The following is a 27257-nucleotide window of genomic DNA, read 5'->3' as shown; positions in this document are numbered from 1 at the left end:
CCCCCTTGACAACGACTGTGGTTGCGAGAGAGTTTGAGCGCCATAAACCGCGCCCCTTTTGGGCCACTATCTGGCTTCAGCCCTTCGCCTACTATGGGAATTCCATAGTATGAATATTATACTTGAGTCGTTCAGATCTGATAAAGTACATAATTAGTAGTCTATGAAAGCCATCATATGCGTGTAATGAACGACGTAATCCCTTCAACTCCCAAGAACCAAATTTTGGTATCACATCATCTTGTCAAAGCCCAACCAGACAGCATCAGATAAACACCTTGAAACTCCCTTCTGACGGCTTGCCCGAATCTTCTCTCCTCCAGTTCGTTGACCATGCTGACCACCCACTGGATTTTGCTTCCTCATACAACTTTGACAAGCGACTCAGCGATGCCTCTGGACCCCCCCACTTTCTCGAGCCCTCGCCGGTAACACCGGTCACAGTGGCAGCAGGACTGTTAGGCCTCTCACCTGGCTTTGCCCCTTCTCTCGCCGTCGGCGGTATACTAGGTCGCGCTGGGTGAAATGGATCCCCCTCGACCATCTCCTTGTACAATGAAAGGTTTGGGGCGCTCCGTCCCTGTGCTCCAATCACTCGCCAGTTCTCGCTCGAGCAAAATGAAGTATCAGATATGAATGAATCCCGCCCTGTCCAGAAGCTGTCTCTAGTCCGTCGGTTAAGCCATTGAATGTTTGATAAACGGGACAGACTTGATGGTGGAAGCTCTGGCACATATGACTCGTCTTCGGAGATTGTGCTCCAGTCCCTGTCTGAACTGCTCATTTCCGACATTTTGGGCGATGCAGCCGCGTTGATGGTTGGGGAAATTGGCAACGGATTAGACATAGCGCTTCCAGGGCGTGATAGAGGTAGAGCGGCTGAACTTGTTGTAATGGAAGAATACATGGCCGTCGATCGACCTGGGCGGAGATAAGAGGCGTCTGGAGTGTGCTGTATGCTCGGCAGCCCGTCTAAAGATGGCAGGGTGAGGTCCATTGCACTTCTGAATCCGTCTTCACTACCTAGAGGCTGGGAAAGGAAAAGGGGCATAGGGAGGAGCTGATGAGTTGGGGGAGGTGTGATCACTCCCGAACCAGGACTTCGTGTCGAAGTTTGGCTTAATTGAGCGGCAGGTATTGTGTCGATCGTGTACCATGATGCCCTTCCGTCCTCAGTTCCAGCGTCGCCTGGGGTTGAGATAGCCCTTGGGCCAGCATTATGCATGCATGCTTGGCTCATATCAGGCGAGGAAAGACTGCCTAAAGTGTCCGAAGATGGCGATGAAGGATGGGAGTCTGCATGCACGCAGCGGCTCTTTTCTCCTCGAACCGCGGGTGATTCGGCATTTTCTGAGCCCCCCGACCGGCTGCCCTGTCGCGATGACCCATTGACATGGAGACTGCCCAGGACCGGGCGAGAGATATTGTTGCGGAGCTTCTTGGACAAGTAGGCGCGGCGGTTGCGGCGTCGCCTGACGAAGCAGACCAGTAACATGATAAAAAGGGCAACGGCAAGGATCGGGATAACTGTCGCGAGAAGAATGGTACTAGTGTTGATACCACCTTTATCCTCTTTGGCAGCGTCTTTGTCCCCTTCTGTGTCGTCGCTATGGCGGGCCGTTTCGGACGGAGTCGAGGTCGTTGTGGTTGGCGTTGTCGTGGTTCTGCCATCTAGGGCTAGAAAAGTCATGGCTAGAGTTTCTGTCTCCTTCTGGCCGGAGCTCTGCGACCATACCTCGATGACGATCGTCAGCTCGCCGGAGGCGGACTTTGGCACCTTGCCCTTGATCTTGAGGCCGTCAAGCTTCAACCAGTCCTGCTTGGGCTTAGTATGGAGCTTTGCTTTGATGTCCGAAGGATCCTTGACGTGTGCAGCAAGATCCAGACTAAAGTTCTCGCCTGGAGTAGTTTCAATATTGTGAAAAGTGGTTTCGAACAAGCCCGTTGCCACATTGATCATGGCCCATACATCGAGAGCATCTAAGAATGGGTCTGTGAAGCGAAGCGTAAAATTTGTCGAGTGGTCACTCTTTCCAGGCGTTCCTTGAATAGTCCACGTCTTGGGATCAAAGGAGAGCCAGCGTGGTAGGTTCGTGGTCGACACGCTCAAGTCTCCGGGTTGCACAGGTTCGTTGTCAAGCTTGATTCCGCCTACTAGCCCGTCGTATTCGATGTGGGAACCCCGGCTTGCATTCAGCTCAATGACGGGGTTCTCCGTAGTGAGCTTGTGACTCCCTACAACAATGGAGAAGTCCATTGAGATTGAGGAGAAACCTTCAATGTCTGATGCCACGAGTCGTATATCAAACGTCTGCGGCGGCTGTGAGAGCGCATCGGCAGCTGGAGTCTTGCCAGAGAACGTCAGAGAAGCGGCGTCGAAGCGGAGCCATGCTGGCAAAGGACTATTTTGCCCCGACACCGCATAGTAGTAGCTAATCCTTCCTGCTGCATGATGGAAAGTGTTCTGGTCAAAGGTATATTCGAAGTCGGTGGCAGGATAGGATAAAATAGAGGAAGGGGCAGAGTAGGCGCCAAATTTCTCGATCTGGTCCGAGAGAGGGATCTTGATTGTCGGTCCTTGGTCGCGTGATATTACTATAGTGGAGTCCATGGTTGTCGAGCCCATTTCATCCGTTGCGATGATCTGGACGGGTTGCCCGACCACCTTTCCAGCAGGGACACTTTCATCTTCAGGAATACCATACAGCCGGGGTTCGTCACTTTCCAGAGACAGCCAGCTGGGATGATCGCCCAGAGAGTACGTAATGTTAAACTCAGACTGGAAAGTGTGCGATGGTAAGGAATATGTGTATAGACTTCCTATCCTTGCAACTGGTGGGAGTTGTGCGTTGAAAGGGAAGGAGACCGCCGGAAGACTGACGACGGCTTGGAGGTATGGCGTTAAGAGGACAAGAGCCCGTAGAGTAGAAGTCATGATGGCACAGTGGCGTGCCTATTTAGTAACGCCTAATGATGAGAGAGGATATAGATCAACCGAGGCCATCCAGAGAAGGAGATTTTGTGAGGCAGAAAGACGAGAAAGTGAAAACGGTAAGAAGAGGAGAGTGACATGAAGATAGAGATAGAGAGATAGAAAGATTGAAGCAACGCAAAACAGAAATTTGGGAGGATCTGGTAGTCATTTCGATGGCTGGACGGCACATCGGCCTTGAAGCGATACTGATCCCTTCATTCCTGCGAAACTGGGAAAGCAGAAAGCCATTATCAGATGAGGGGAGAAGGACGGGCGCTCTGTAGCGGGGTAGCAGTCAGCCAAAGCCCAGATTCATTGCGGCGGGAGGCAGAATGTCTCGGGCGGAACTCATGAAGGGTTCGTCAATAGCTTGGGAGAAGGGTTGAAATAGAGCGCTCCTAGGGAGAGCAAGGCGCATCGAGGCTGGGGACCCAGGAGCTACATTCCAGCTTGTGGTCCGGTGGACTGGGACAGTTGACGGTGCGACATCGGATGCCACTTCGCCCACCGAGGGCACTTTACCCAGCTGTCCAGGGCGGTTTTTCTGGATGCCAATATCGAGGAAATCTGAGAGATTCACTGATACAAGCTGGGAGGTTGGCTCAGCTCGCATGGACGATATGTCGATGGTGGTGAACGGTGAGAGGGAGAGCGAAAAGCTCCCTGGTTGACCCCCTGCCGTTTTGGGAAGCGGCGCCCAGACGGCAGGTGGGACCGACGGAGGCCCCCCAGAGCCTGGGCCAAAGTGGATCGCACTGGCACACCAAAATGACCACTGCCGATATGGATGGACCCTTATCGCACCGGCCTCATCGGACATAGAGGAGCGCTCAGAGGCCTAGGAAACCGGAAAGGCGCCTTAGCCTCTTGCCTCTTGCATGAGAAGCGCGTGATATTATGCTGAGGCCAGCGATAAAGCGAGATAAAATGGCGGCCTTAGGCGCCATGTGCGCTCTCCCGCTCTCTTCTTGAAATCCCCGTCTTTATCTTGCCTTTGAGTTTGCGTCGAAGCGCGACGAACGACCAGCATCACGAACGAACAGCATCAACGAAAATGCCAGGCTCGATAACCCCCTCGCCTTCGTCCTCGCCTTCGCTGGATCCGGTGGCTGTGAGCGAGGACTTGACCCCTCTGCCCACCCTTAAAGTCAAGGGCAACACGGATATCACATTTGACGGCCAGCTCTCGCGCCCACTCAAGTACCATGAAGACGTGCGCTCAGGCTGCGGGGGGCAGACATGGCCAGCGGGCATGGTCCTGGGAAAACACATGCTCCGCTACCACCGAGACGAGCTTCAGAGCGCTCGAATGTGAGTTTTGCCCATCGCACTTTTTTGGTCCCTGCAGATTAGCGAACCCCACTGACTCGTTGGGTCCCGGTAGACTGGAGTTAGGCGCTGGAGGCGGTCTGGTCGGCCTCGGGGTGGCGTTGGAATGCGGGGTTCAGAGCAGGTTGCTGGTGACGGACCAGCAGGAGATGCTGGAGTTGATGCAGCACAACATCCGTCTCAACGATATTGAGGACCGGGCCAAGGCATTGATCCTGAATTGGTGAGCTTATCCCTCCTCATATTGACAATGTCTGAGGGGCCTTTTTGAAATTAATGAATGAATGCAGGGGTCAGCCGCTCCCTCGAGAAGTGGTGGACCAGAAGCCCAATGTCATCATTGCCGCCGAGTGCGTGTACTTTGAGCCGGCGTTCCCTCTATTAATGCAGACGCTGAAGGACCTGCTTGTGCTCAATGAGGACGCTATTGTCTACTTCTGCTTCAAGAAGCGCAGACGTGCCGATATGCAGTTTGTCAAGATGGCGAAGAAGACTTTTGCGGTGGAGGAGATCTTTGATGAAGACAGGCCAGTTTTCCAACGCCAGGCTCTCTTCCTGTTCACTTTCAAAAGTCGCCGAGCGGCAAGCGGATGCACGAATGGTGGTACTAGCAAAAAGTTGACAAACGGCGTAGTATCAGACAACGGTAGTAATGGTATATGCAAGAGTTGATGAAACACTGTAGGTCTGCTGGCGAGTGCACGATTGTAAGACGCGGAATGCGGTGCAGAAGCGGCACTGCTTAATTATTGGACTCCCACCGACGTGGTGGCCGGTGAGTGGAGGGCGACCCTTTCACCGGTGAACGGCAGCGAGACCAACATGCGACTCATGTGTCAAGGCATGCCGTTCCCCGACTCTTGATTGCGGGGAGTGACACAAAGCTTTGGTAATATGGGGAAGAGACGAAGACGCGTGTCTAGTTTCTCGCGGTTTATCATGGAGTCCCCTTAAATATGTCTCCAGTATGGAGGCCTCCTTGCCCAGGGATGAGGCGCAAAGGCGGCTAACTGATGTACTGCATTGATACATCATTTCGCAAGAGAAAACGAGATCATCGTCGGTGAGAGTGTGGAACATGGACTATTAGTGGCACATACGAAGGATTATGGTACTGCAGCAGCTACTAGTAGTACGCATAGTACGAGTACTCCGTCGTAGTACTAATATTCATATGTGGCAAGCTGTTTCGAGGGAGTGTGTCTTGCTTGACAATGGCCATTGTGACTTTTATCTGTCTCGGACAGACAATCGATCGGGGCGGTTCGGCTTGGGGCTGGCGACGTGGCCATCATCCATGCGTGGACTGCACGAGTGCACGGCATATTACAGCCGGCCACGACAGTTGAGGGCAAGCCGCACGCAACCAAGGTTTTTGACATTGCAAGGGGAAAATGGCGTTTCCCCTGACGTTGGTTCCTGCCCCGAAACTGCTGGACTCTGGTGCTAAGCCTCCGCCGGCCCAGGCACCCGTCGCCCGCTATTGGCCGGGTGCCTGAGGTACCTGGGACACCTGCAGGCCCGCCTTACAGTGCAGCCAATCATGCTGCTCCAGCGCAACGATCATCCTCGTTGCGGCCCCAGAGGGCACTGCCAGCAACGGTTGGGGCTGGCCCGGCTGGGCACCTGGGCATCCATTCAGCATTCACACCACTGACACCACTCTGTCAGCGGCCCAGGGCCTCCTTGGATGACCCGATGGCACAATGGCACGGGCCAACACCTGAAGTCGAGGCACGAAAACCACGCTTTTATCCCGGCCTTGTCCTGCTTCGTATTTCACTTCTCCAATCCCCTCAACCGCCACTCTTTCACAACTTTCTCTACCCTCCTTTCCAAACCCTTTGAGCAGGCCTCGCCCCTACCATCGCATACTACCCATCTTACAGACACATCTTGTCTGATACGCGATTTCTCTTCCGCTTCCGAGGCCGACCCACTGTTGAACAGGACTCGCTGCCTTTACTTTCTTGAATTTGCGCTCGACCCCTAACACCTCGAAGCATCGCTAAGCAAGCGACTATGAAAACCTCTGCTATTCTCGCCTCGGCCCTTCTGGCCGCCGCCGCTGTCGCTCAGCCCAGGGGCCACGGCCACCATGGCCACCAGCACCGCCGCAACAACGACAAGCGCGATGTAGTCACTGAGACCGCTTGGGTCACGGAGTACGAGACCGTCACCAAGCTTGTCGACGTCTCGACCACCCAATGGATCACACCCTCCAAGGAGGCCGAGCCCACCACGATCGCTCCGCCTCCACCACCGGAGACCACCACGTCCGCTCCTCCTCCCCCGCCTGAGCCTACTACGTCCGCCGCCCCTCCTCCGCCCGCGCCCGAGCCTGAGGAAGAGAACCAGGACGGCCAGTTCTACGAGCCTCCCGCTACTACTACCGCGAAACCCCAGCCTAAGCCTCAACCTAAGCCTCAGCCTAAGCCTCAGCCTGAGCCCGAGCCGGAGCCGCAACCCGAGCCTGAGCCTCAGCCTGAGCCTGAGCCGGAACCCCAGCCGGAGCCGGAGCCTGAGCCTAAGCCCAGCAAAGATGATAGCAGCAGCAGCGGCGGTGGCGGTGCCTATCATTCTGGTGAGATTACATACTACACCGTCGGCCTCGGTGCCTGCGGTGACGACGACTCGGGCAAGGACCAGTCGGAGAGCATTGCCGCCCTCTCTCACCTCCTCATGGGCACTCAGTCCAACGGCAACCCCATGTGCGGCCAGACCATCACCATCCGTGCCAACGGCAAGACCGCCAAGGCCACCGTCAAGGACAAGTGCATGGGCTGCTCCATTGACGATGTCGACGTCTCCGAGAAGGTCTACAAGGAGCTGTTTGGCGGCTCGCTCTCCACGGGTCGCATGCCCCTCTCCTGGTCCTTTGACAGCTTCCAGGGATAGACGTCATCGTCACGATATGTTGTCTCTCGCAGACGCCGCTCGCTCGTTTATGATTCGGATTTCTGGGCTGCTATATCAAATTAGCTTACCCCTTCGGCGCAAGGGTGACCGACTTCACCATGGGAAATGGTGGCGAACTGGAGTACCATTCTCTTTGCGGAGCTCCGAGGGATGCGCGCTTCGAGCCGCTGCCCCACGGGTTTACTTTTCTTGTATATATATATACCCTTTGCTTCTTCGGCGATTCTTGCATAGATATCGGATTGGAAAATACAAAGACATACGGACCATCCCGTCTTTTGGGGGTTTAGATATTCATTCATACCTGTCCGACAACAGAAAACACAGTAAATTGGTGCTGTCTTCTAGTAATACCCAACACTATACGCCAGGGGCGGCATCCTGCGAGCCTCCCATGCATTATCCAACCCATGTACTCCGTAGCAATGTAAAAAAATAATCAAAAGAGACACCGTACTGACTACACATACTCTGAAAATCCAGAATGCGGGCGAGGCCTCTTGTACTACAGCAGGCTCAGCAGCTCTTCAACGTAGCGTCTTGTATCCACCCCGATTCCCTGTGCGAGGCGGCCTGCACCCTCGCCACCGACGCTTTCGCTCCTGAACCCAATGTGGTCGCTCGCCCGCCGGACGAGGAAGATCTCCTTGCCAACGGCTGTTTGCATATGGTGTCCTTCATCCTTTTCATCATCTGACACCCTCGACTCCCCGTCAGACGTCGACTCGTGGATAGTCGACAGACTGGCCGACCCGTCATCCCGCCTGCTATGCTCAAGGAGCCTCGTCCATACGATCCACCACCCGCGGGAGCTCTTTTGCGTGCGTTCTAGCTCTGTCACTCTGGTGCGAGTTGCTTGGTGAATATTCAGAAGATGGAGGTGCGTGCTGAGGGCATCGGCACGAGACCACGATTCCTCGGGCTCGTAGGTCTCTGGGATATTGGGGACCGTGCAATGGACAGTCATCGTCTCGGGATCCCAGACAAGGTCGTGGATGTGGGAGCGGGAGGCGCCCACGCTTGGACGCTCGGGGCGATATCTAGTCGAGGCCACTAGGGACTTCTTCAAGGGGGATAGTTGGTAGTGGAGCGATCGATACAGCGAGTCCCATGCCAGGGAGTCGGTTCGTAGCTGGAAGAGAAACGTGAACATGAATGGCCTGTTGACGTAAACAACTACGCGCAGCTTCTTGGCCTTGTTGAGGTCGTGGGAGTTGTAACCAGGCACCATGTTGCCAACGACCTGAGACTGCGTGAAAGCGCTGGCCGGGTGCTGGAAGTCTTTGACAATGGTAGCTTCTGGCTGGTCTTCAGACCCTGTCTCCAACTCGACATTGACAGTCCGCAACACAGTACGCGAATTGTACTCTGCGTCTTCATCATCAGAAGCGGTGCTTGTATCACCAGTCGTCCCCTCCTCGATTTCGCCCTTCAGTCCAATTAGGTAGTGGCCTGACGCTTCGGAAGCCGATTCCCGCCGAACTATGACAGGCCGTGGGGTTTCAGCGGGCTTATGGTGTTTGGTAGGGTTCTTCAGGCTTGAACTTGACGATTCGGCTGGGGCATCGCTGGAGCTGCCTGTGCCTGGCAGGGACCAATATGTGCCGTAGCCTAATTTCAGGTAGCTGACCATCTTGTCGAGCTTCCCCTCGTCATCCTCATTCGACTGCGGCTGCCGTGCGTCTGTCGGTATCGCGTCCGACGCTTTCTTGTCCGCAGGGGGTTCTTGTCCAGGTTTATTTGCTGGCTGCTCCGTGTCATGGGGACGTGCTTCCGCATGTGCAACTGACTCTGTCCGTTTCGGTTTTCTCGCCCTTGCGCGACGGACCGATGTTGGGCTTTCAATAATGCCGTAGGCATGCTCTCCCCAGGTGTACAGATCCTCCATCCAGTGCGTCACATCTCTCAGCGACTTCTTGGACAAGGTCCCGGCCCCTAAAAAGACGGCACCATCTCCGGGCCCTGGCTCTTGACCGGTTCCCAGCCAATGGGACTGCTCCTCCCCGGCCTTTCCCTTAAAATCGGCCTCGGAATCCGGTTCGCCAAACTTGTATACGACAAGGTCGACGAGCCCTTCTATCCTACCTACCAACCCTTCCAGGACTTCACGCTCCCCGCTCCCTCGATCTTCCTCTCCGACGCCCACGCCCAGCTCGCCAGAAGCAGCAATATTGATCCCGCCGTAGACCTCTCTTGCAGGATTGCCATGTAGCATAACGTTCCACGTCGAGAGGAACAGGTCCCAGTACCGGCTCAGTATGGTGACAAACTTGGTTCTCCTCGTTCGGACAAAGAGGGCACTCAGGGAGGAGTCGTGGTGTAAGAGGAAGGTGTTGTGTGCGCGTAGAAGATCGCTCATGAGTAGGTTTGCTGGTTTCATTTCTCGGCTCGAGTACTCGAATTGGTCCTCCTGCTTGTCCCCGGTCTTAGTCGGGAGGCGTGGCGGCAGGGGGATCTTTGTGAGGTCGATGCTCTAGCAGCCCAAGGTCAGCTCAGCTCGGTCATGCTGTTTCTTGCGATGCGCGAGGGGGTGGAAGTCACTCACGGCCAAGATCCACCAGCCTGGTTCCAGCTCATGGAGCACAACCTTGGACTTCTCCGTATCGATAGCGTCGACGGCGGCGCCGTCTGCGAAGCCCCGGCTGAAGCTGGCCATGCCCTGGGCGAGCCCAATCTGGCGCAGGCGCTCGTGGCGCTCCTCCTGGGAGATGCGCTCGGTGGGCCTGCTGGTGCGCATGCGGCGGCGCTTCTTGTCGGCCTGGGTGGTGACGGAGGCATAGTAGACAATCTGGTCGTCGATGGTCTCGTCCGTGCTGCCGAGCGAGGGGTTGAAGATAGCCAGGAAGCCCAGGTGCGCGGGCGCGACGCTGCCTGCTGCTGGAGCGGCGGCCATTTTCGCTCACTGGGCAGCAGGCGAGCCGCTCTGGGGTATCGCAGGGCGAGGTGTGAAGGTCGCTAGGTAGAGGATAGTAGAAAAGAAGAGTAGCGAGGTAAGAGAGCCACGTCTGTCAAGTCCAATAGTGGCCCCTCGTCAATGCTAGGTGTTAGGTGGTGAGGCAGGGATGGTCCGCAACAGACGCTCTGCTCCACCAGCACCCAACGCGTGTTGTCGATACCTTACTATAAGTGCTAGACACAGGGTGTGCAAAGACGAGCAGCGGATCGCTCATCACACCGCTCGGGACCAACGTGGGGACTAGCGAACGGTGCAATAGGGGCGATTGGGAAGGGCAGAAAAGAAGTTTAGCGAGGCTGGTAGCGTGTTGACCCATTGCGTCATGGCGAGGGACGCAGACGATCACCAACCTAACTGGAGTTCACCATCAACTTCAACGCCATCAGACTTGCTCTATTTCGCATTGGCATCGTATCACTTGCTGGTGCAATTTTTATGATACCTGGCGTCGTATACTTTTCTGCTCGACTTTTTGAGAGTTTATTCCTTCATGGTCTGGCATATACCAGCCTAGACTCCCGTGTTAAGGAACCATAGTTGTATTCGTCTCAGCTTTGCAGCCGTGTCTATCCGAGGGTCAATATATATCATTATCAAATGCATCCATGTCATATATCTAAAGGCCTTTAAAAAAGCTCTCGCTTTAAATCGCAGTTGGGTATCCCGATCACATCATGCGTTGCTTGCCCAGGAGCTAAGGCGATTCTTCCCAAAATCCATCCCCTCTTCAACCTTGTAGCCCCATGTCATTTCTCTCTCTCTTGCAATTCGCATCCTCTCGGTCTCCGCATCTCCATTAAACCTCCGCGATTGGAAAGCCTTGGGTTTCGGGCCCTCTTTTTCTGCCCTCGACTTCTCTTCCAACTTCTTTCGCTCGCGGGCTTCGAACCAGAGCCACAGGAAATAGAGGATGAATGTGACCAGCGTGAGCGGTACCGTAATGGCACAGTACAGTCGAAACTGTGGTGCAAGTCGGACACCGATGCTGTCTGTCTTTGTCAAGTCGACGCTATCCCAATCGAAAGTCGGTGTCGAGAAGAGGCTCGATACGAAGCTTCCCGGGAGGAAGAACATGGTGACCACTGCGAGAGTCTTCATTGAGGAGGCATCCCGCTGGCTTGTACGTGAAATATCCTCTGTCCGGCGTGCCAGTTTATAAGTGTTGATGGCATCGTATTGCGAGGTGAGCTGAAATAACTGCAATAGTTGGTTAGCGCAATATTCACCTATTCCTGCGAGGTGAAGAGATAAACATACTGCTTCAATTTGGATCTCGGTCCGCCTCAGGGTGTGTTCTACCTCCACCTGTTGCATGTCTAGCCGATTCTGAAGGAGTTCCACGCTCTGCTTCAACAAATTGTCTCCACTAAGACTCCCGTCATTGTCCCCCGATGGAGGGCGGCCTCGATTTCGGAAGTTGGCATCATCGTCGACGGTCTTTGTAATAAACTCTAGGAGGTTCCGAAGCACTTTGCCCTTGCGTGTGACACTCGCTAGCTTTGCGGCATGGCCGCTGCACTTGGCCGTCCACTCCACAAGCTGTTGTCCACCATCATTCCTCTCATCATCTTTCCTGTGGGCATACTCCCTGTAGGTGTACTCGTGGAAGCCGGTGTAAATTTCTACTTGCCTTATCGAACCCACGATCTCGGCCTGTGTCATAGATATTTGGCGACCCAGCATCAGACTGAACAGATAGGCGGGAAATGCAGAGCTGCGACAGAGTTCGGCGTTCCACGACACCCCTTTCAACAAATTTTGAAATCCCTCTAGCTCATTCTTTTTAGGGGTCGAGTTTTCGGTTTTCTCTTTCTTGGGGGGTGTTCTGCAAAATATGAGAGCCTCGGTGATGCCTTCGCCGGCGGAGGAGTCCTTAAAGGTGGTGTGAGACCAAGTGGCGGCTATCTTTGGCCCATAGCAAAAGGCGTACGCCCGTTGGTCAAACTCGGTATTAGACACTCGCGGGAGGGCCGCAACACCACTGTAGAAGGTTCTGAAATATTTCCCGGCAAGTTGGAGCCCAAATCTTTCGAGAAGAGTAGACTGGATAGATTTAGAGAGGCTGATTGTCTTGGCGCTGTCGTCGGCAACCAGCCACACAAAGCGTCCAAGTAAGGATTGCTCTGTGGGACCGGATCCTTTCTTGCGCTGATTGAGCCAGGCCTCCTGATCCTGGGGCTCTATACTCCGCGTTTTCACTTTGACTTTGTTGGTGATATGTTGCAACCAGAATTCGGTTGCCTGAATGGTCTCAACGGTGGAAGACTCGGGGAGCTTCCACAAGTCGGCGTCGACATGTATGCCATAGATATCGTCCATGGCGGAGAGGATTCCTCGGGATAGGTGCTTTGGTGTCGACGCGTACGTGTGACAACGGGTATCGTGGTGGTACCGTGTACAACAGAAATGAGCACGAGTAGTGTTAGTATGGCCCCCAAACGGCCGGCGCGGGATGGCCGGTTTATTAAATTGAACCCGTTGGTTACCTCTAAAAATAAGCGGCTGGGGCGAAAGTGCAGCTGGGGGGAGTCGAGGTTTTGGGCTGGTGAACACCCATGGAGCATGGCGGGGGGGTCATGCATATTAAGCGCCGGGAACAGGCGAACAGTGCGCCCGGCTGATGAAGACTCACAGCCTTCGCCGGGAGGACGAGGCTGCTAGTCGTCACGCATGGGGTTCATGGAGGGCGAGCGAGTGAGCCTAATGGTGCAACTAGGGTTCCAGCTGAACCGTAGCCTGTACGGAGAGCGAGTTGCAATCGAGGGGCCTGCGTGGAATAGGGGAGTTATTGGATGCTAACCATCCTTAGGAAGCAGCTAAAGATGAATTGTAGACTGAAAATGCAGAAACGGATTTATGGCTGAGCCTGGATCCTGTCAGTCTCGCCAATCTTGTTCACGTATGATACTATAATAGGCACCTGCTGTCGAATACTCCTCGTTCTCGAACCTACCCTTCCCGAGCCCCCAGGTGGTCAGCTCACTGTAGTTTCGAGATTGCATTTTCAACGACATTGGCGGTCGTCCGGGCTGGTCAAGGTCAATGATGTAGATACTGAGGCTGGGTGTTTTCTCGTGGGCCTCTTTTGCGAGGACCTCCATGGTACGAAGGAGAATGCTTTCATCTGTTTACGCTTCAATGTTAGCGCTAGCGAAGGACCTGAGGAAGTCTGTAAGCCTCCAGTCTCGGGTCTGAACCTCAAAGCGATCAAAGGCAGGTGACGTCAGTATCGGGTCGTTTGCTGTAGAATCTCCCCCTCCCTTTGTATTCATGCCTTACTCTACAGATACAGAGCCATGGATGCGCCATTCTGGGTGGGCAATACGCTCCAACCTCGTGAAGCACGGATGGAGCAGCCATCCCGTGCAAAGCTGCAAATGCATCCCCTCGGCCGTGGAGACTAAATTCGGGTCCATGGGGCATGCAGCACCACCTGCACAGCCCGGTGTAGACCCCGCCGCTTGTCTCCGCCGACGAATTGGATCCCCTCAACCTCGTACCAAGCCGGGATCTCGCATCAACGCCTGTAGCTCCGCCATGATGCTTCGTCGCTTTCCAGTCTGCGCCTTTCTCAGCTGTCGCACTCTGCCTTTCAATTCCCTTCAATCAGCCCAGAGCTAGAGGATAGGCATTTACAGGGCCGGCACGAGAAGAAGCAGCGTTTACTGCTGGTGCCAGTGCCAGTGCCAACATTGCGAGCTCAAGCTGTGCAGCGCTCTGACTATCGAGAAACGGTGATACGTCATTGCAGCATCCCGGATCCTGCGAATCCTTGCTTGTTTTGTGCTCGCTGACGGCTCAGGCTGACAACAAACCCTCGCCTTCCTCCCCGACGAGCCTCCGTCAATTCGGACATTCAACTGCTGCCACACCTTCACCGAGAATCTCGCTTCCCACCATGGAGTCCAACTTCTCCATGATCCGGCGCCGGACGTCGGATCTCCTCCAAAACGCCAAGGGCAACATGCCGTCCAAGTTTCCCCAGATCCCATCCAACTTCCCTCAGATGCCGTCCCTTCCTTTTGGGAAAGAGAAGACCATAGGTGGGACCTGGGAGCGCGTCTCTATCCCTCCACTCCCTCGCTCCTCCCACTCGCTCAACATCGTATCCGGTTCGGCCTACATCTTTGGCGGCGAGGTCAACCCACGCGAGCCCGTCGATAACGATATGCACGTCATCACCCTGCCCTGGAGCAGCGCTGGTGCCGACTACTACCGCATCAAGCCTGTCGCAGCGAAGCTTGAAGAACCTGCGCCGACCACTGCCGAAGTGGGGTCAGGGACTCCCACAGAAGAGGCAGCAGAGGAGGCAGCAGAGGAGGCAGAGGAGAAAGACATGGACGAAGTCCCACTCAAAGAGGAGGAAACTTCCGAGGACAAGGGGAAGGGAAAGGAGCCTGCCGCAAGGGACGAGTTATACAAGAACGATGTCCCTGAGGCTCGAGTTGGCCACGCGACGGCCTCCATCGGGTCTCGTATCTTCCTCTTTGGAGGCCGTGGTGGGCCTGATATGAAACCTCTGGAGGAAACTGGGCGAGTCTGGGTCTTCGACACACGAGCCAGTACCTGGACCTACCTTGACCCTGTTCCCGCCGTCAAGGGTGGCACCATCGTTCCTCACCCAGCAGCGCGCAGTTATCACTGCGCCACCTCGACCGACCGACCCCGCGACTTTGCCAAACCACCCCCACACCAACCCACCAACTGGCGTCAGCGATTCATCGGTGATACGTCCAGGACCGGTATCCCACAGGATCCCATCGTAGGCAATGTCGCCGAGGATGCGGTCGATCAGGAATCCGAAGGTTACGGCACATTCTTCGTCCACGGCGGGTGTCTTGCCAATGGCGAGCGCACCAATGACCTGTGGGCATTCAATGTCCACACCAAGACATGGACCGAGCTACCGGCGGCACCTGGGCCTGCAAGGGGTGGAACGGCCATATGCATCAGCAAGAGCCGGCTGTTCCGCTTCGGGGGATATGACGGCGAAAAGGAGGTTGGCGGGCAGCTAGACTTCCTGCATCTCGAGGTTGAAATGTTCGATGACAAGGTCAGCAAGGGCGAGGTGGCCATTCACGCCCGCGGCGGGTGGCAGACTATTGTGCAGAACAACCCCGGCGCATCCTCTTCCGAGATCCCCGTTGAGCCGGTCCAGGCATGGCCTGCACCTCGTAGTGTTGCGTCCTTCCACGCGCTGACCATCGGGGGAGGCACCGAATATCTGGTGCTCGCCATGGGCGAGGGTTCACCGAGCTCCGAGGGCCACGCCGGCGCGGGCAAGTTCCACGGCGACATCTGGACGTTCCAGGTTCCTCCGCTGGGCATGACGCCTGCCAGCTTTACGCATGCCGTGTGGCAGGCTATGGGGCGCAAGACAGGCGAGGGGAAGTGGCAGCGGGTGTTGACTGCGCCGTACGACGACGACGACGACTTTGACGAGCAGCCTGGTCCTCGGGGTTGGCTGGCGAGTGCTGTCATGGTCGATCTGGAAGAGAGCGCCATTGTGATTTCGGGTGGACTGAGCGAGGGCAACGAAAGGCTTGGAGATGCCTGGATTCTTCGTCTTGGGTAGCGGCCAGTGGTGAATCAACAGGACCACTTTGGGAACAAACGGGAAAATGTAACTTCGGGACACGACTTGTGTGTGTAAAGGACCAAGAACAAAGGAAATCTCACGATGATCGGACAATATGTGTCTCTACCGTGAATAGCATTCCACGCACCGTTATGTACAGATCTAACCCCTTCTTTCTTGATGCCGAACCCTATCCGCTACAGACATACAAGAAGACAAAAGGAAAAACAAAAATAGTTTAGCATTGCGTCTCTCTCTCTTACAGGTCCGACCTCGTCTTCTCCGCACCCCACGGCTCCTCAACGAGATTCGTCAAGCCGTTGCTATTCTCGCACGTCTGGCGGCCGGTCTGGGGGCCCGGGGTCGGGGCCTTAGAGGCGGCGCCGGCGGTGGCGTTGGCACTCTCCTTGAGAGCCTTGAGGACGGCGACGATGGTCTCCGGGGTGAGGTCCTCGTAGTACTCGTCGTTGATCTGGACCATCGGGGCGTTGACGCAGGCGCCCAGGCACTCGACCTCGATGACGGTGAAGAGGCCGTCAGGGGTGGTCTCGCCCTGCTTGATGCCTAGATGCTCTTTGATGGCCTTGACGATGGCGTCGGACCCGCAGCCGCCGAGCTGGCAGGGTGTCTGGAGAGAGGGATATGTCAGCATAACTACCCGACATGTGTCTCTCACAGCAAAACAGGTATACCCCCTCCGATAAGGTAGAGGAGAATGAGGATAATTCGAGATAGGTAACGTACCGTCGTGCAGATCTGGACGTGGTACTTGCCCACGGGGGTTCGGTTGTACATGGTGTAGAAAGACGCCACCTCGTAGACGCGCATGGGGGGCATTTCGAGCAGGCGAGCGACCTCGTTCATGACGCTGATGGAGGTGAAGCCGTGCTGGCGCTGTCCGAGGTCGAGGATGGGCATGACGGCGGCCTTCTTGTACTGCGGGGGGTAGCGCTTGAGGATCTCGGCGATGATGGCCTCATTCTCAGCGTTGAACTTGAAGGGAATATCGGGGTTGTTGTCGGGCGTGTTGCGGTGCTGCAGCCGGGTACAAGGTTAACATCTCGGGGTCCCCCATCGCGTGCGGCATCGATGAGGAGGCCAATTGGGCCTCAATTGGCCCGCCATTGGGGGGTTTTACTGACCACCATGAGGGTGTCGCTTGTCCGGCGAGCCGTGACGGACAGGGCGCGGGTCTGGCAGAAGGGGGCGCGCGAGGCGGTCCGGAAGGCGGACCGGAAGAGGAAGGGGGTGATCTTGGTCGCCATTGTGAGCGTGTCGTCGCTGGGGGCGGGAAGCGGCGTCTGCAACGGGTCGTCGAGGGGCGGAGGGTTGAGTAGATCGTGGAGCTTGGCCTTCAAATTGTCGTCGACGTCGTTGCCGGCGGTTTTGGAGCTGCTTGCAAAATGCGCACCACTGATTGGCTTTGTCGGGTGAAGTTCGGCTCCGAATACCAACCACTAAGCCAGCACCCATTTCGCTCACCCTACCCATCCCTCACGTTTCCACATCTCTGGCATCCATCGAACCCTGTTTCTCACGTCGCTTCATATACTGTGTCGTGAAATAGAATTCAACAGAGACTCCTGCTGTGTACAAATTATGACTTGCGGGCGCGGCTCAATGATCGTAATTGGCCGCACCTCGCCAAATCTGACGAATGCCTCTCGCCATCGTGCGCCCTGTTTTAACTCTCAATGCCCCTGATGTGAGAAATCAGGCTCGAGTTATCTCACATTGGCCGTATCGTGTAGCTGCTCGCCTGCGGAAGCTTCTGCAGGGTGGCACTCCAAGCTGCGGCCGTCCAATCTGAGGGCATCCCTAACCGAGTTTCCGACGCCATCTGCATTGTCTGGTCGCCGTCACAGTTGAGATGCATCGTAGGGATGCGTGTCTTCCGTGGCAGTGCGCCTGATTATACGCTTTCATTGGTGTTATTGACTTATAATCATCGTGTGAATCTGCCATCGCTGTACGAGACGCTAGGTCACGGTATGCTGGCTCGACCTCATCACCCTCACCTACAGTCCCACGAGTCACTTATAACTTTAGATCTGCAAGTCCTGTCGCGTGGCTTAAATTAGTATGAGATACGAACCCACAATCAACTCCCCATATGAATCATCCATTTCTACAACACTTATAGCGTGGGCAAATATACTGGGCTCATCCGGGTTGTATGGTTGACAATATGATGGGAATAGAAACTCTGGGATGCCGCGAGATCTGGGGGCTCCCTACAACGCAAGGCGACAGGAGGCTTACCCTTGGGATAGAAATCTCTTCCTGGGGTAGTACGAACTTCGGCTACCGGCCATTGTCTTTTATGCCACCGAGGCACACGGGCATAACATCGCCTATGCATCCTAGCCGACCGTGTAACGCTACCCCGATACTTGACGACAGACTCTCCTTGTAATGGCAGCTGGATCAGATTTTGGTCAGCAGCCATCCCATTGTTGGTTTCCGAGGGCTGTTGGCGGGAATAGCTGCCATGCTGTTGCATCTACATGACAGGGAACGCTTCGAAAGCTCGATAACAGGTGGACGGGCAAGGGAAAAGTGGCGAAGCGCCATGGGGATCAACTGTTGTTGGGCTGCTTACTCGTCGAGCCTCAGTCAGGAAGATCACTGTGTCAGATGCCACACCATATGAAGTGCCGTGGGTACTAGAGCAGGACATTGCTTCATTGTCTGTTATATAGAGCATCTGCCTTGTAGCGGCAGCCTGATGGGTTGGCATCACCTCGTCGTCGTCGTGCTTATCTCCTACTCAGTTACAAATTGCCCATGCCGCGTTCTCACATCTATAATCAGACTCCGGTTGCTGGACCGACCAACCTGCGAGGGCTAAGACACCTCAAAGCCAGTTGCGACCCAACGACACATACAGGGGGCTGGATGGTCCATTTCGATTTGGGCTACAGATTGGCCGTGGGCGAAAGATTAGACGTGGCATTGGCCCTGTTTCAACTTCATGTACGCGCCATATTCTGATCGGGACTCACTGATTGATTGGCAGTGAAAAAGAGTTGCTTTTGGCTTGACCGTTGGTTAATTTCTCAGTATAAGAAGGCCGCTTCTGCCACATCTTCTTATTATTACGAGTTCCTCTTTCAAACAACCCTTACTCCAACTCAACATCATAAGCATCGACCAGCATACCACCACAACCAAATCTTACGCCATGGCCATTGAATCCCGCTTCTCGGTGCCGGTACCCAACTGCTCGATTCAGAAATGGATCTTCGGCTCCTGCTACGACCCACTTCCGGACAGGAAGGCCTGGATCGACGCCGATAACCCCAACACTCAGTACCTGACTCTATCTTCTGCCCGGCTACTGGCCAAGCGCATTGCTGTTGGTCTCCTCGAACATGGGCTGCGGCCTGGCGACCGTGTTCTAGTCTTCTCTGGAAACAATGTCGTGTTTCCTGCCATCATGCTGGGGATCTGGATGGCCGGCGGCGTCTTTACCGGTGCCAATCCAAGTTTTGTGCCTCGAGAGCTAGCATACCAGCTCAAAGATAGCGGAGCAACCATCATGTTGGCCGCGACTAAGAGCTGGGAAGTGGCAGCACAAGCTGCCGCTATGATAGGAATGGACTCTAGTAACGTGTTTGCCTTTGACGGCTCCATCCCGGATTTGAACAATGCGGAGAACACCACCGCTGCGGAAATACAGTCTTGGACAAGACTCGTTGTTTCGAAGGGAAAGGGGGAGAAGTTTGTGTGGGATGAACCATTGGATTCCAGCACGGCGACGTGTACCCTGAACTATAGTTCTGGAACGGTATGTTCGTGCAGATTTAGGAGATAGCGCCTGCTAATTCCTGACAGACAGGTCTCCCTAAAGGAGTTGAGATCACGCACTACAACCACGTCGCCAGCGGTCAGGGCGTTGCCTCGCTTCATAGACTACACCCGGAGTACCTTCAACGCACCCGTCGTGGAGCTGCTCTCTGCTTCCTCCCTATGTATCATGCCTTTTGCCAAGGTTACTTCATCACCGCTTTCCCTCATGAGGGCATCCCTGTCTACGTTATGTCGCAGTTTGATTTTCCGAAGATGCTCTACCACATAACCAACTTTCAGATAACCAAATTGTTTGCCGTTCCTCCTATCTTTGTGGCACTTTCAAAGCATCCTCTGGGGCGGCAGGCAGACTTGAGTAGTCTTGACATGGTGGGAAGTGGAGCAGCTTCCCTAAGTCGGGAGACACAAAGAGAGGTTAACCAAATGCTTTCTGGGAGCGGCCATAGGGTGGTACGGCAGGGGTGGGGTATGACCGAGTTGACTTGTACCGCAATGGGCTGGGATCCGACAAACGATGCCTGGGAAGGAGTCGGGGAGCTCATGCCGGGCTGCAAGGCCAAAATCGTCAATATGGGGACAGGGGAAGAGGTCTTGGAGGCTGGTGTTACAGGAGAGCTGTACGTGGCAGCACCGACGCTCATGAGGGGTTACTGGCGGAACCCTGAGGCAACGCTCCAAGCCATCACGACCGACTCTACGGGTACGCGGTGGCTACGCACAGGAGACATTGCCTATGTCTCGCCCTCTTATACAAAAGGGGCCATCTTCCATGTCGTTGATCGGGTCAAGGAACTCATCAAAGTAAGGGGGTACCAGGTGTCACCCACGGAGCTTGACGCCCTGCTTCTAGAACGAGACGACATCATCGATGCTGCTGTCGTTGGGGTAGTGAAGGATGACGATGAGGTCCCCAGGGCATACGTCGTTCGCGAGTCGGATAGCGTCAAGATATCAGAGAGAGAAGTTGAAGCCTGGGTGAGGGAACGAGTGGCGCCGTACAAGCGACTGCGAGGAGGCGTCGTGTTCGTAGATGCCATTCCCAAGAATCCGGTAAGAAATATTTTCGCGCGTTTCTTAAAAGAATTCTAGGGCTAACCATGGCAGTCTGGCAAGATTTTGCGCAGAGTGCTCTCAGACAGGGCTGGGCGGGAGATAGAAGAGACACGAGCGAAAATCTAACCTCGTATGCGGGAGACCTGTCTATTCAATAATTTAAAAGACGCTTAAGAAGTATAGGGCATGGCTAAATGCATGCTACCTGTTCAGAATGGATTCCCCTACTCCCTCCCCAGGGCTCCGGCAGACATGCATTTGATTATCTCTTTTCCAAAGCTTTACGAGACTACACAGCTTAAGCACATCATTATCCTGAAAAGTTTCGTATTAGATAAAGCCCAGCCATGAAACTGTCTTGATTGTATTTTAGAATAATGACGTGCTCCTAGGGGTCCATGTTAGCTAGGGGCTTTGGTGCTGTCAGATGTTGGGTTCACTTTATGAGTTGCCTACCTTGTGCTTTCACGAGCTTAAACCTAACTCCCTCACACTTCCAAATGCCCCAACCTGTTCATCTTCGTAACCACGGGCGTGATGCAAAGCCACGCCAGAATGGAATTTTTCGTGGTATCGTTCGCCCAAACTCGACGGTCCAGAGCAGTGGCCAGATTACAAGCGACGAGTCCTAATCGACGCCGAGGCGATGGGCCTAATGCCAATCCTTCAGGGCACAATCACATCCAGGACACCTACCGAGCCTGGTTTTAAGGCCAAAGATGCCAAGGCATAGAGTCTGATCATCTCAGTAGCGAGGGCATGCAAAAATAACCCCTCTAGCGCTACCAAATTGTGATGAAGCCCAAATCACTAGGGTAGCCCGCAAGAAACCACCATGACAATGTCAAATTCGGGGAACTGTCCTAGATGAATATGCAGTAGCCATAGCATAATAATAATTTCAAGACACGCATTATGTTGCGTTTGATTTCCCGTAAGCTCTATGTCTTGTTTCAGCAGCTTCATGAACCGGTTACCCAAAACCCATGCCTCTTGAGTGTTTCGTGTCTTTTTAGGTTTAAACATATCTTTCTCCACGGTCCGCCAACTCCAAAACAGATGCTAATATATATAACATGGGGAAAAACAGAGACCTATCTCTGTAGGTGCGAAGACGCCAAGCCAAGCCTGTGGAGGGGGTGGAAGGGGTGGTCTCAACGAATGACCTTAGTACCATCCGCCGGCTCCAGCACCTTCCAGGTGCACTGGAGGTTCTTGTTCTCGTTGCACTCCCTTAGCTTGTCGATGATCTGGCCGGCAATTGTCTCAAAGTTGTGGGTCGCGAGTGCGAGGATCGTGGGGCCGGCGCCCGACAGGCACACACCCAGGAAACCGTCGACCGTCTTGGGGGACATGGACTCGACAATCTCGTTGAGCCCGGGGATCAGCAGCTGGCGGTATGGCTGGTGGACCTTGTCCTGCATGGCCAGGTGGATGAGCTCCGGGTCGGGGGGAGACTGGCCCAGCGCAACGGGCAGCAGCGCTATTCGCTGGAGGTTGAAGATCTAGCGTGCGTGTTAGTGACTTATACATACTCCGAGCTCAGCCCGTTAGGGATGAAAAATAAGGCTTACCACATCCGGCCGGACGTATTTGTCGGGGAGGACCTCACGGGCCCTGTGGGTGGGCACCACAAAGTCCGGGATGATGGCCACGGCCTTGATCTCGCTCGTCCAGGGGAACTTGATGTGGTGGCCGATGCCGTGCGGCGGGTTCGGGGGCTTCTCGCCCGTGTCGACGCCTCCCGCTGGGGCGGGCAGCACTTCGCTGAGGGGGATCTCGATCCGCGCCATGTCTTCGGGCTTCAGCGGCTTGAGGTAGGTGCCTACGAAGCCTCCAAACAGTGCGGCGCCGACATTGTCCGGGTGTCTCTCTGCAGTCCTTGGTCAGTGCTGTGCGTGGGTGCGACGTCGTCTGCTCTTCCTTTGTTGCGTGGTAACGTACCGATCATGAGGCAGTAGTCGAACAGGCGGTCGTCGGTCAGATGCGACAGGCCGCCGACCTCCTTGCCCAGCATAACACCGGCAACGACGGCGGCTCCAGAGCTGCCCAGGCCCCTGCCGAGAGGAATTGGGTTCTTGATGTGGACATGGGTCTCGACGGGGAACGAGCGCTGGTCGTGGCAGCGCAGGACGTAGAGGGCGACGCGGGTGATGAGATTCTTCTGGGGGTCGAGGTCAATGTCGGTTCCGGCCTCGCCCTGGCCCTCGTAGGTGACGCGGCAGTTGAGGGGCTCGTTGGAGGTGGTCTTGGAGCGGTCGATGGTGACGTGCAGCTCGAGGTAGATGGACAGGGCCAGGCCGATGACATCGAAGCCGGGGCCGATGTTGGCGCTCGACGCGGGGGTCCTAATGACGAACGACTCCATGGCTGTAGCGGGCCTTGGGCTGATCACGATGGGAGAGACTTGGTTGGGGGACTAAATGGCTTGGGCGCGAGGTTTTCTCAGAGATAGAACTGGAATGCGGCCCCGAGACCGGAGGCCAAAATCAATGTCAATTGCAGGCGTTTTGAAGTTTTGATGGCGGCGTTGTGGTGGTCGTGTAGTGGGGCAATCCCAGCACCACACCTAAATACCGACCCCGCCGCCTCTCCAACCCTCCGATGGCAAGTCGTTGGATGATCCCTCCATCCCTCCATCCATGATCCCTCCAACTCATCACGCCGTTGATGCCCAGGTGGTGGCTGCCATGCAGATCCCAGGGAAGCCTCCAGGTGTCGTAGTGTACCACTGTACGGATACTATGTGGCCCTAAGAATTGTTCAAAGTTTAAACACCCAGGGGCCGACTACCCCGTACCTCGTTGAGATCCAGCCACTCCCCACTTCTAGAACTGATCGATGTTGACTCCTTTCTCCTCTTCTTCTCCTCTCCAGATATCTGAATGCTCCGTACCCCCCTACTCATCCTCGCCCTGGCCATCCTCGCGCCCCTCGTCACCTTTCTCCCCCGCCGCCTTCTCCCCTCCTTCGTGCCCCGCGGCTTCACCACCACAACCGCCACAACAACCACAACCACCGTCCTAACCACCACCGCCGCCGCCATGTCGTCGCCCGCCTACGCTCAGGAGCTGTACATTGCCCAGCTGGCCGTCCAGCGCGCCGCCATCCTCACCAAGCGCGTCTTCCACGAGAAGGCCAAGGGCACCGTCGACAAGAACGACAAGTCCCCCGTCACCATTGGCGACTTCGGCGCCCAGGCCCTCATCATCGCCGCCCTCCGCCACAACTTCCCCCACGACGCCATCGTCGCCGAGGAGGAGGCCGCCCAGCTGCGCGAGGATCCTAACCTCAAGGCTACCATCTGGGACCTTGTCAAGGACATCAAGCTTGACGACCCGGCCGCCGAAGCCGCCCTCGGAGGCCCCATCGCCGACGCCGACCAGATGCTCGAGCTCATCGACCGCGGAAACAGCCCCGGCGGGCCCCAGGGCCGCATCTGGGCCATCGACCCCATCGACGGAACAAAGGGCTTCCTGCGCGGCGGCCAGTACGCTGTCTGCCTCGGCCTCATGCAGGATGGTGACGTCAAGGTCGGCGTCCTCGGCTGCCCTAACCTGCCCGTCGACGACCAGGCGCCCCTCACGGCCGACATTGGCTCCAACCAGACCGACGAGGGCCACGGCGTGCTCTTCTCCGCCGTCCAGGGCCACGGCGTTAACAGCCGCGCCCTCACCCCAGGAGCCCTCGCCAACCCTAAGCCCATCGCCATGAGGCCCGTCGACCCCTCCTTGCTCGCCGACGCCACCTTCTGTGAGAGCGTCGAGGCCGGCCACTCGGCCCACGGCGACCAGGCGGCCATCGCCCAGAAGCTCGGCATCACCAAGCCCAGCGTCCGCATGGACAGCCAGGCCAAGTACGGCTCCATCGCTCGCGGCGCCGGCGACATCTACCTCCGCCTGCCCGTCAAGGCCACCTACCAGGAGAAGATCTGGGACCACGCCGCCGGCGACCTCATTGTCCGTGAGGCCGGCGGCCAGGTCACCGACATCCACGGCAAGAGACTCGACTTTAGCATCGGCCGGACCCTGGCCGACAACAAGGGCGTCGTCGCCGCCCCTGCTGGCTGCCACCCCAAGGTCTTGTCCGTTGTCCAGGAGGTCCTCAGCGCGAAGCTGTAAACATCCCTCCCTTACGAATGGACTGGGAAGGGGAAAATGTGGTCGTGAGAAAACCGGCCCTAGATTTGGCAAAGGGGTGGAGGCGTTGAGCAATATAGTAGGTTGGACTGGGACTTGGAAACCAGCTATTTAGACACTGAAACCTGAATATTCACATATACCAAGATGGAACAACTCCTTTTTCTAGCTCAGCATCTACAGAATCCAATATGCTCTTCCCTCATACGGTGCGAGTGGCTCCGACATCCCACCCTCAGTTTTCCCGGCCATGGTGCTCACGGCAAGGCGCACCCGGCATCCCTGAAGCTCATCAGGCACAACAAAGCGCTGGTTCTCATCCGAGAAGTTGAGCACCACGAGGGCTTTGTTCATCTCTCCGCTCCCCGTGACGGCACGGCCCCTGTGTGCCTCCTTGGTATAAGTGAAGAGCGCCTTATTCTCGTGATCGAACTCGGCGAAGACACCGTGCGTAAAGAGCTGGCTAAACTGCTTCCGGAAACGCAGCATGTACCTCCAAAACTCCAATGGGCTATTTGACTGCCCCCACTGCTTCCGGATGTTTACCTCTGGGTAGTCGTCGTGCACGCGCATCCAGGGCTCGCCGGTCGAGAAGCCCGCGTTCGCGGATGCGTCCCATTGCAGGGGCGTGCGGGCGTGGTCCCGGGCAAGCACGTTGATCCCGTCCATGGCGGTCCTCATGCCCGTCGGGTCGTTGCCTGTGTGGTCCCGCATGCGCTCCCAGAAATTCTGCGTCTCGAGGTCCTTGTACTCGTCGACGGACCAGTCGCGCGGGATGTTGGTCATGCCGATTTCCTGGCCCTGGTAGATGAAGAGGGTGCCTGTGAGGGTCGTGAGCATTAGGGCGAGCAGCCTTGCGGATGCCTCGCGGTGCGCCGGCGCGTCTGATGCAAACCGGGAGATGGACCGGGCGCTATCGTGGTTCTCGGCAAAGACGGTTGTCCAAGTGTCCCGACCCTCTATGAAGCACTGCCACTTGGCTAGGGATGCTTTCACATCCAGCAGGTCGAATTTCTCAGGAATGTACTTGTGAACGGTGCCCATCCCCAGGTAAACCATGTCAAAGTGGAACACCATGTTCAGCTCCCGCTCCTTGGCACCGACATACCGCAGAATCTCATCCGCGTCTGGAGTGCAGGGAAGCTCCCCTACCGTCATGATCTCTCCGTACGGTGCCATAGCATCGCGGTTCATCTCCTTGAGAAATTCGTGCATCCTAGGGCCATTGCAGAAGAGGGGATACGCGTACTGCCAGGGGTTCTTGGGGTCCTTGATCTCGGCATCGACGAACTCGCTAGGCTTGCTGTACTTGTTGACCGTATCGACGCGAAATCCATCGACCCCTTTTTCCAGCCAGAAGCGGACGGCCGAGTCGTAGATAGCGTTGCGGGTCTCATCGTTGTCCCAGTTCAAGTCGGGCTGCTCGGGGGCGAAGTAATGCAGGTAGTACTCCTGGGTCTTCTCATCCCACTCCCAGACACTCCCGCCAAATGCTGCCCGCCAATTGTTAGGTGGCTGGCGCTGACCAGATAAGTCGTACCGCGGCGCGCGCCAGATGTACCAGTTTCGCTTGGGGTTATCTCTGGATGATCTCGACTCTTGGAACCATTGATGCTGATCCGACGTATGGTTGATGACAAGATCCAGGATCAGACGCATGCCCCTTTGATGTAGGCCCTCGATGAGGTTGTTCATGTCGGCCAGGGTTCCAAACGGCGCATGGATATCCTCGAAATCGGCGATATCGTACCCCATATCTACCTGTGGACTTTTATACATGGGAGATAGCCAGAGCGTGTTGATACCGAGGTCTTTCAGGTAGTCGAGCTCAGAAATGAGCCCAGGGATATCGCCCATGCCATCACCGTTGGAGTCCTTGAAGCTAGCAGGATAGACTTGGTAGACAACGGCGTCCTTCCACCAGGGCGAGTGGTTTTCAGGCACGGATCCCATGGCCAGCTGGCGGCTTATGCAACTTGCAATGAGGATAGAATTATAAGTGAGTCTGGTCACTCTCTAGGGACGGTGAAGCCATGGCTTGGAAGAAGGCCTCCGTTTTGTACTGGTGTCCGGGGCCCCAACAATCGGGAATCGAATGATGTCGGCTTCTAGTTCTGAACTCCATGTCGGGCCGCTCAGGGCATTGCTGAAGACACATTACATACTAGTATGCAGCGAACTTGCGGGTCTCGCCTCGCAGAGTGCTGGGGCTCGCATGGTGCAGAGTGCAGAGGCATGTTTCATGAAGGTTAAACAGTTGACGATATGGGATCATCAAGCTTGGCTCGCCGTCGACGAGAGCCACCGCGGTGTATGATGGCACCTGATTGGTTCTATACCGGGCCGAGGATTTTCAGCTGTGTAGACCCACTCCATGTCCCTTGTTGACTCTTAGAACCTCGTTACGTATATCTGTATATACCTCACCTGATAGGTGGCCCCCGCCCTTTTACCTAACATATACTCTACTTTTTCTATACTTTTATAGGGATACTA

General features: G+C 55.7%; 11 protein-coding genes across 11 annotated transcripts; 5 read left to right on the top strand and 6 right to left on the bottom strand.

Moving 5' to 3' along the window:
- Positions 1-1607: 1607 nt before the first annotated feature.
- AXL2 (uncharacterized protein) lies at positions 1608-2611 on the bottom strand (the record flags this gene model as incomplete). The annotated part of the gene is made up of 2 exons (XM_083194576.1): positions 1608-1664; positions 1736-2611. 2 exons carry the CDS (start codon positions 2609-2611, stop codon positions 1608-1610), a joined length of 933 nt encoding a protein of 310 aa, XP_083049489.1.
- Positions 2612-4028: 1417 nt separating this feature from the next.
- EFM6 (putative methyltransferase-domain-containing protein) lies at positions 4029-4975 on the top strand (the record flags this gene model as incomplete). The annotated part of the gene is made up of 3 exons (XM_083194575.1): positions 4029-4285; positions 4323-4526; positions 4594-4975. 3 exons carry the CDS (start codon positions 4029-4031, stop codon positions 4973-4975), a joined length of 843 nt encoding a protein of 280 aa, XP_083049488.1.
- A 1026-nt stretch (positions 4976-6001) lies between these two features.
- ACO1O0_005148 (RlpA-like double-psi beta-barrel-protein domain-containing protein-containing protein) lies at positions 6002-7201 on the top strand (the record flags this gene model as incomplete). The annotated part of the gene is made up of 2 exons (XM_083194574.1): positions 6002-6077; positions 6321-7201. The coding sequence occupies 2 exons, from the start codon at positions 6002-6004 to the stop codon at positions 7199-7201; spliced, it is 957 nt and encodes a 318-aa protein (XP_083049487.1).
- A 526-nt stretch (positions 7202-7727) lies between these two features.
- Positions 7728-10115, bottom strand: ACO1O0_005147 (uncharacterized protein; the record flags this gene model as incomplete). Its single annotated transcript, XM_083194573.1, has 2 exons — positions 7728-9695; positions 9768-10115. The coding sequence occupies 2 exons, from the start codon at positions 10113-10115 to the stop codon at positions 7728-7730; spliced, it is 2316 nt and encodes a 771-aa protein (XP_083049486.1).
- Positions 10116-10850: 735 nt separating this feature from the next.
- ACO1O0_005146 (uncharacterized protein) lies at positions 10851-12497 on the bottom strand (the record flags this gene model as incomplete). The annotated part of the gene is made up of 2 exons (XM_083194572.1): positions 10851-11375; positions 11436-12497. The coding sequence occupies 2 exons, from the start codon at positions 12495-12497 to the stop codon at positions 10851-10853; spliced, it is 1587 nt and encodes a 528-aa protein (XP_083049485.1).
- A 1579-nt stretch (positions 12498-14076) lies between these two features.
- On the top strand, positions 14077-15753 carry ACO1O0_005145 (uncharacterized protein; the record flags this gene model as incomplete). The annotated part of the gene is made up of 1 exon (XM_083194571.1): positions 14077-15753. The coding sequence occupies one exon, from the start codon at positions 14077-14079 to the stop codon at positions 15751-15753; it is 1677 nt and encodes a 558-aa protein (XP_083049484.1).
- Positions 15754-16015: 262 nt separating this feature from the next.
- Positions 16016-17247, bottom strand: NUO24 (thioredoxin-like [2Fe-2S] ferredoxin-domain-containing protein; the record flags this gene model as incomplete). The annotated part of the gene is made up of 4 exons (XM_083194570.1): positions 16016-16384; positions 16501-16791; positions 16899-17177; positions 17239-17247. The coding sequence occupies 4 exons, from the start codon at positions 17245-17247 to the stop codon at positions 16016-16018; spliced, it is 948 nt and encodes a 315-aa protein (XP_083049483.1).
- Positions 17248-18940: 1693 nt separating this feature from the next.
- Positions 18941-20748, top strand: ACO1O0_005143 (acyl--CoA ligase; the record flags this gene model as incomplete). Its single annotated transcript, XM_083194569.1, has 3 exons — positions 18941-19546; positions 19594-20619; positions 20674-20748. The coding sequence occupies 3 exons, from the start codon at positions 18941-18943 to the stop codon at positions 20746-20748; spliced, it is 1707 nt and encodes a 568-aa protein (XP_083049482.1).
- A 1028-nt stretch (positions 20749-21776) lies between these two features.
- THR1 (homoserine kinase) lies at positions 21777-22990 on the bottom strand (the record flags this gene model as incomplete). The annotated part of the gene is made up of 3 exons (XM_083194568.1): positions 21777-22127; positions 22197-22495; positions 22567-22990. The coding sequence occupies 3 exons, from the start codon at positions 22988-22990 to the stop codon at positions 21777-21779; spliced, it is 1074 nt and encodes a 357-aa protein (XP_083049481.1).
- A 676-nt stretch (positions 22991-23666) lies between these two features.
- MET22 (uncharacterized protein) lies at positions 23667-24743 on the top strand (the record flags this gene model as incomplete). Its single annotated transcript, XM_083194567.1, has 1 exon — positions 23667-24743. The coding sequence occupies one exon, from the start codon at positions 23667-23669 to the stop codon at positions 24741-24743; it is 1077 nt and encodes a 358-aa protein (XP_083049480.1).
- A 195-nt stretch (positions 24744-24938) lies between these two features.
- On the bottom strand, positions 24939-26714 carry ACO1O0_005140 (alpha-glucosidase; the record flags this gene model as incomplete). Its single annotated transcript, XM_083194566.1, has 1 exon — positions 24939-26714. One exon carries the CDS (start codon positions 26712-26714, stop codon positions 24939-24941), a length of 1776 nt encoding a protein of 591 aa, XP_083049479.1.
- Positions 26715-27257: the final 543 nt, after the last annotated feature.

Source organism: Amphichorda felina (genome assembly GCF_050947745.1).
Source record: "Amphichorda felina strain 45539 chromosome Unknown scaffold_5, whole genome shotgun sequence".
Lineage (NCBI taxonomy): Eukaryota > Fungi > Ascomycota > Sordariomycetes > Hypocreales > Bionectriaceae > Amphichorda > Amphichorda felina.
Note: the sequence above shows the minus strand (reverse complement) of the source record. Positions and strands in the feature narration are given on the sequence as shown.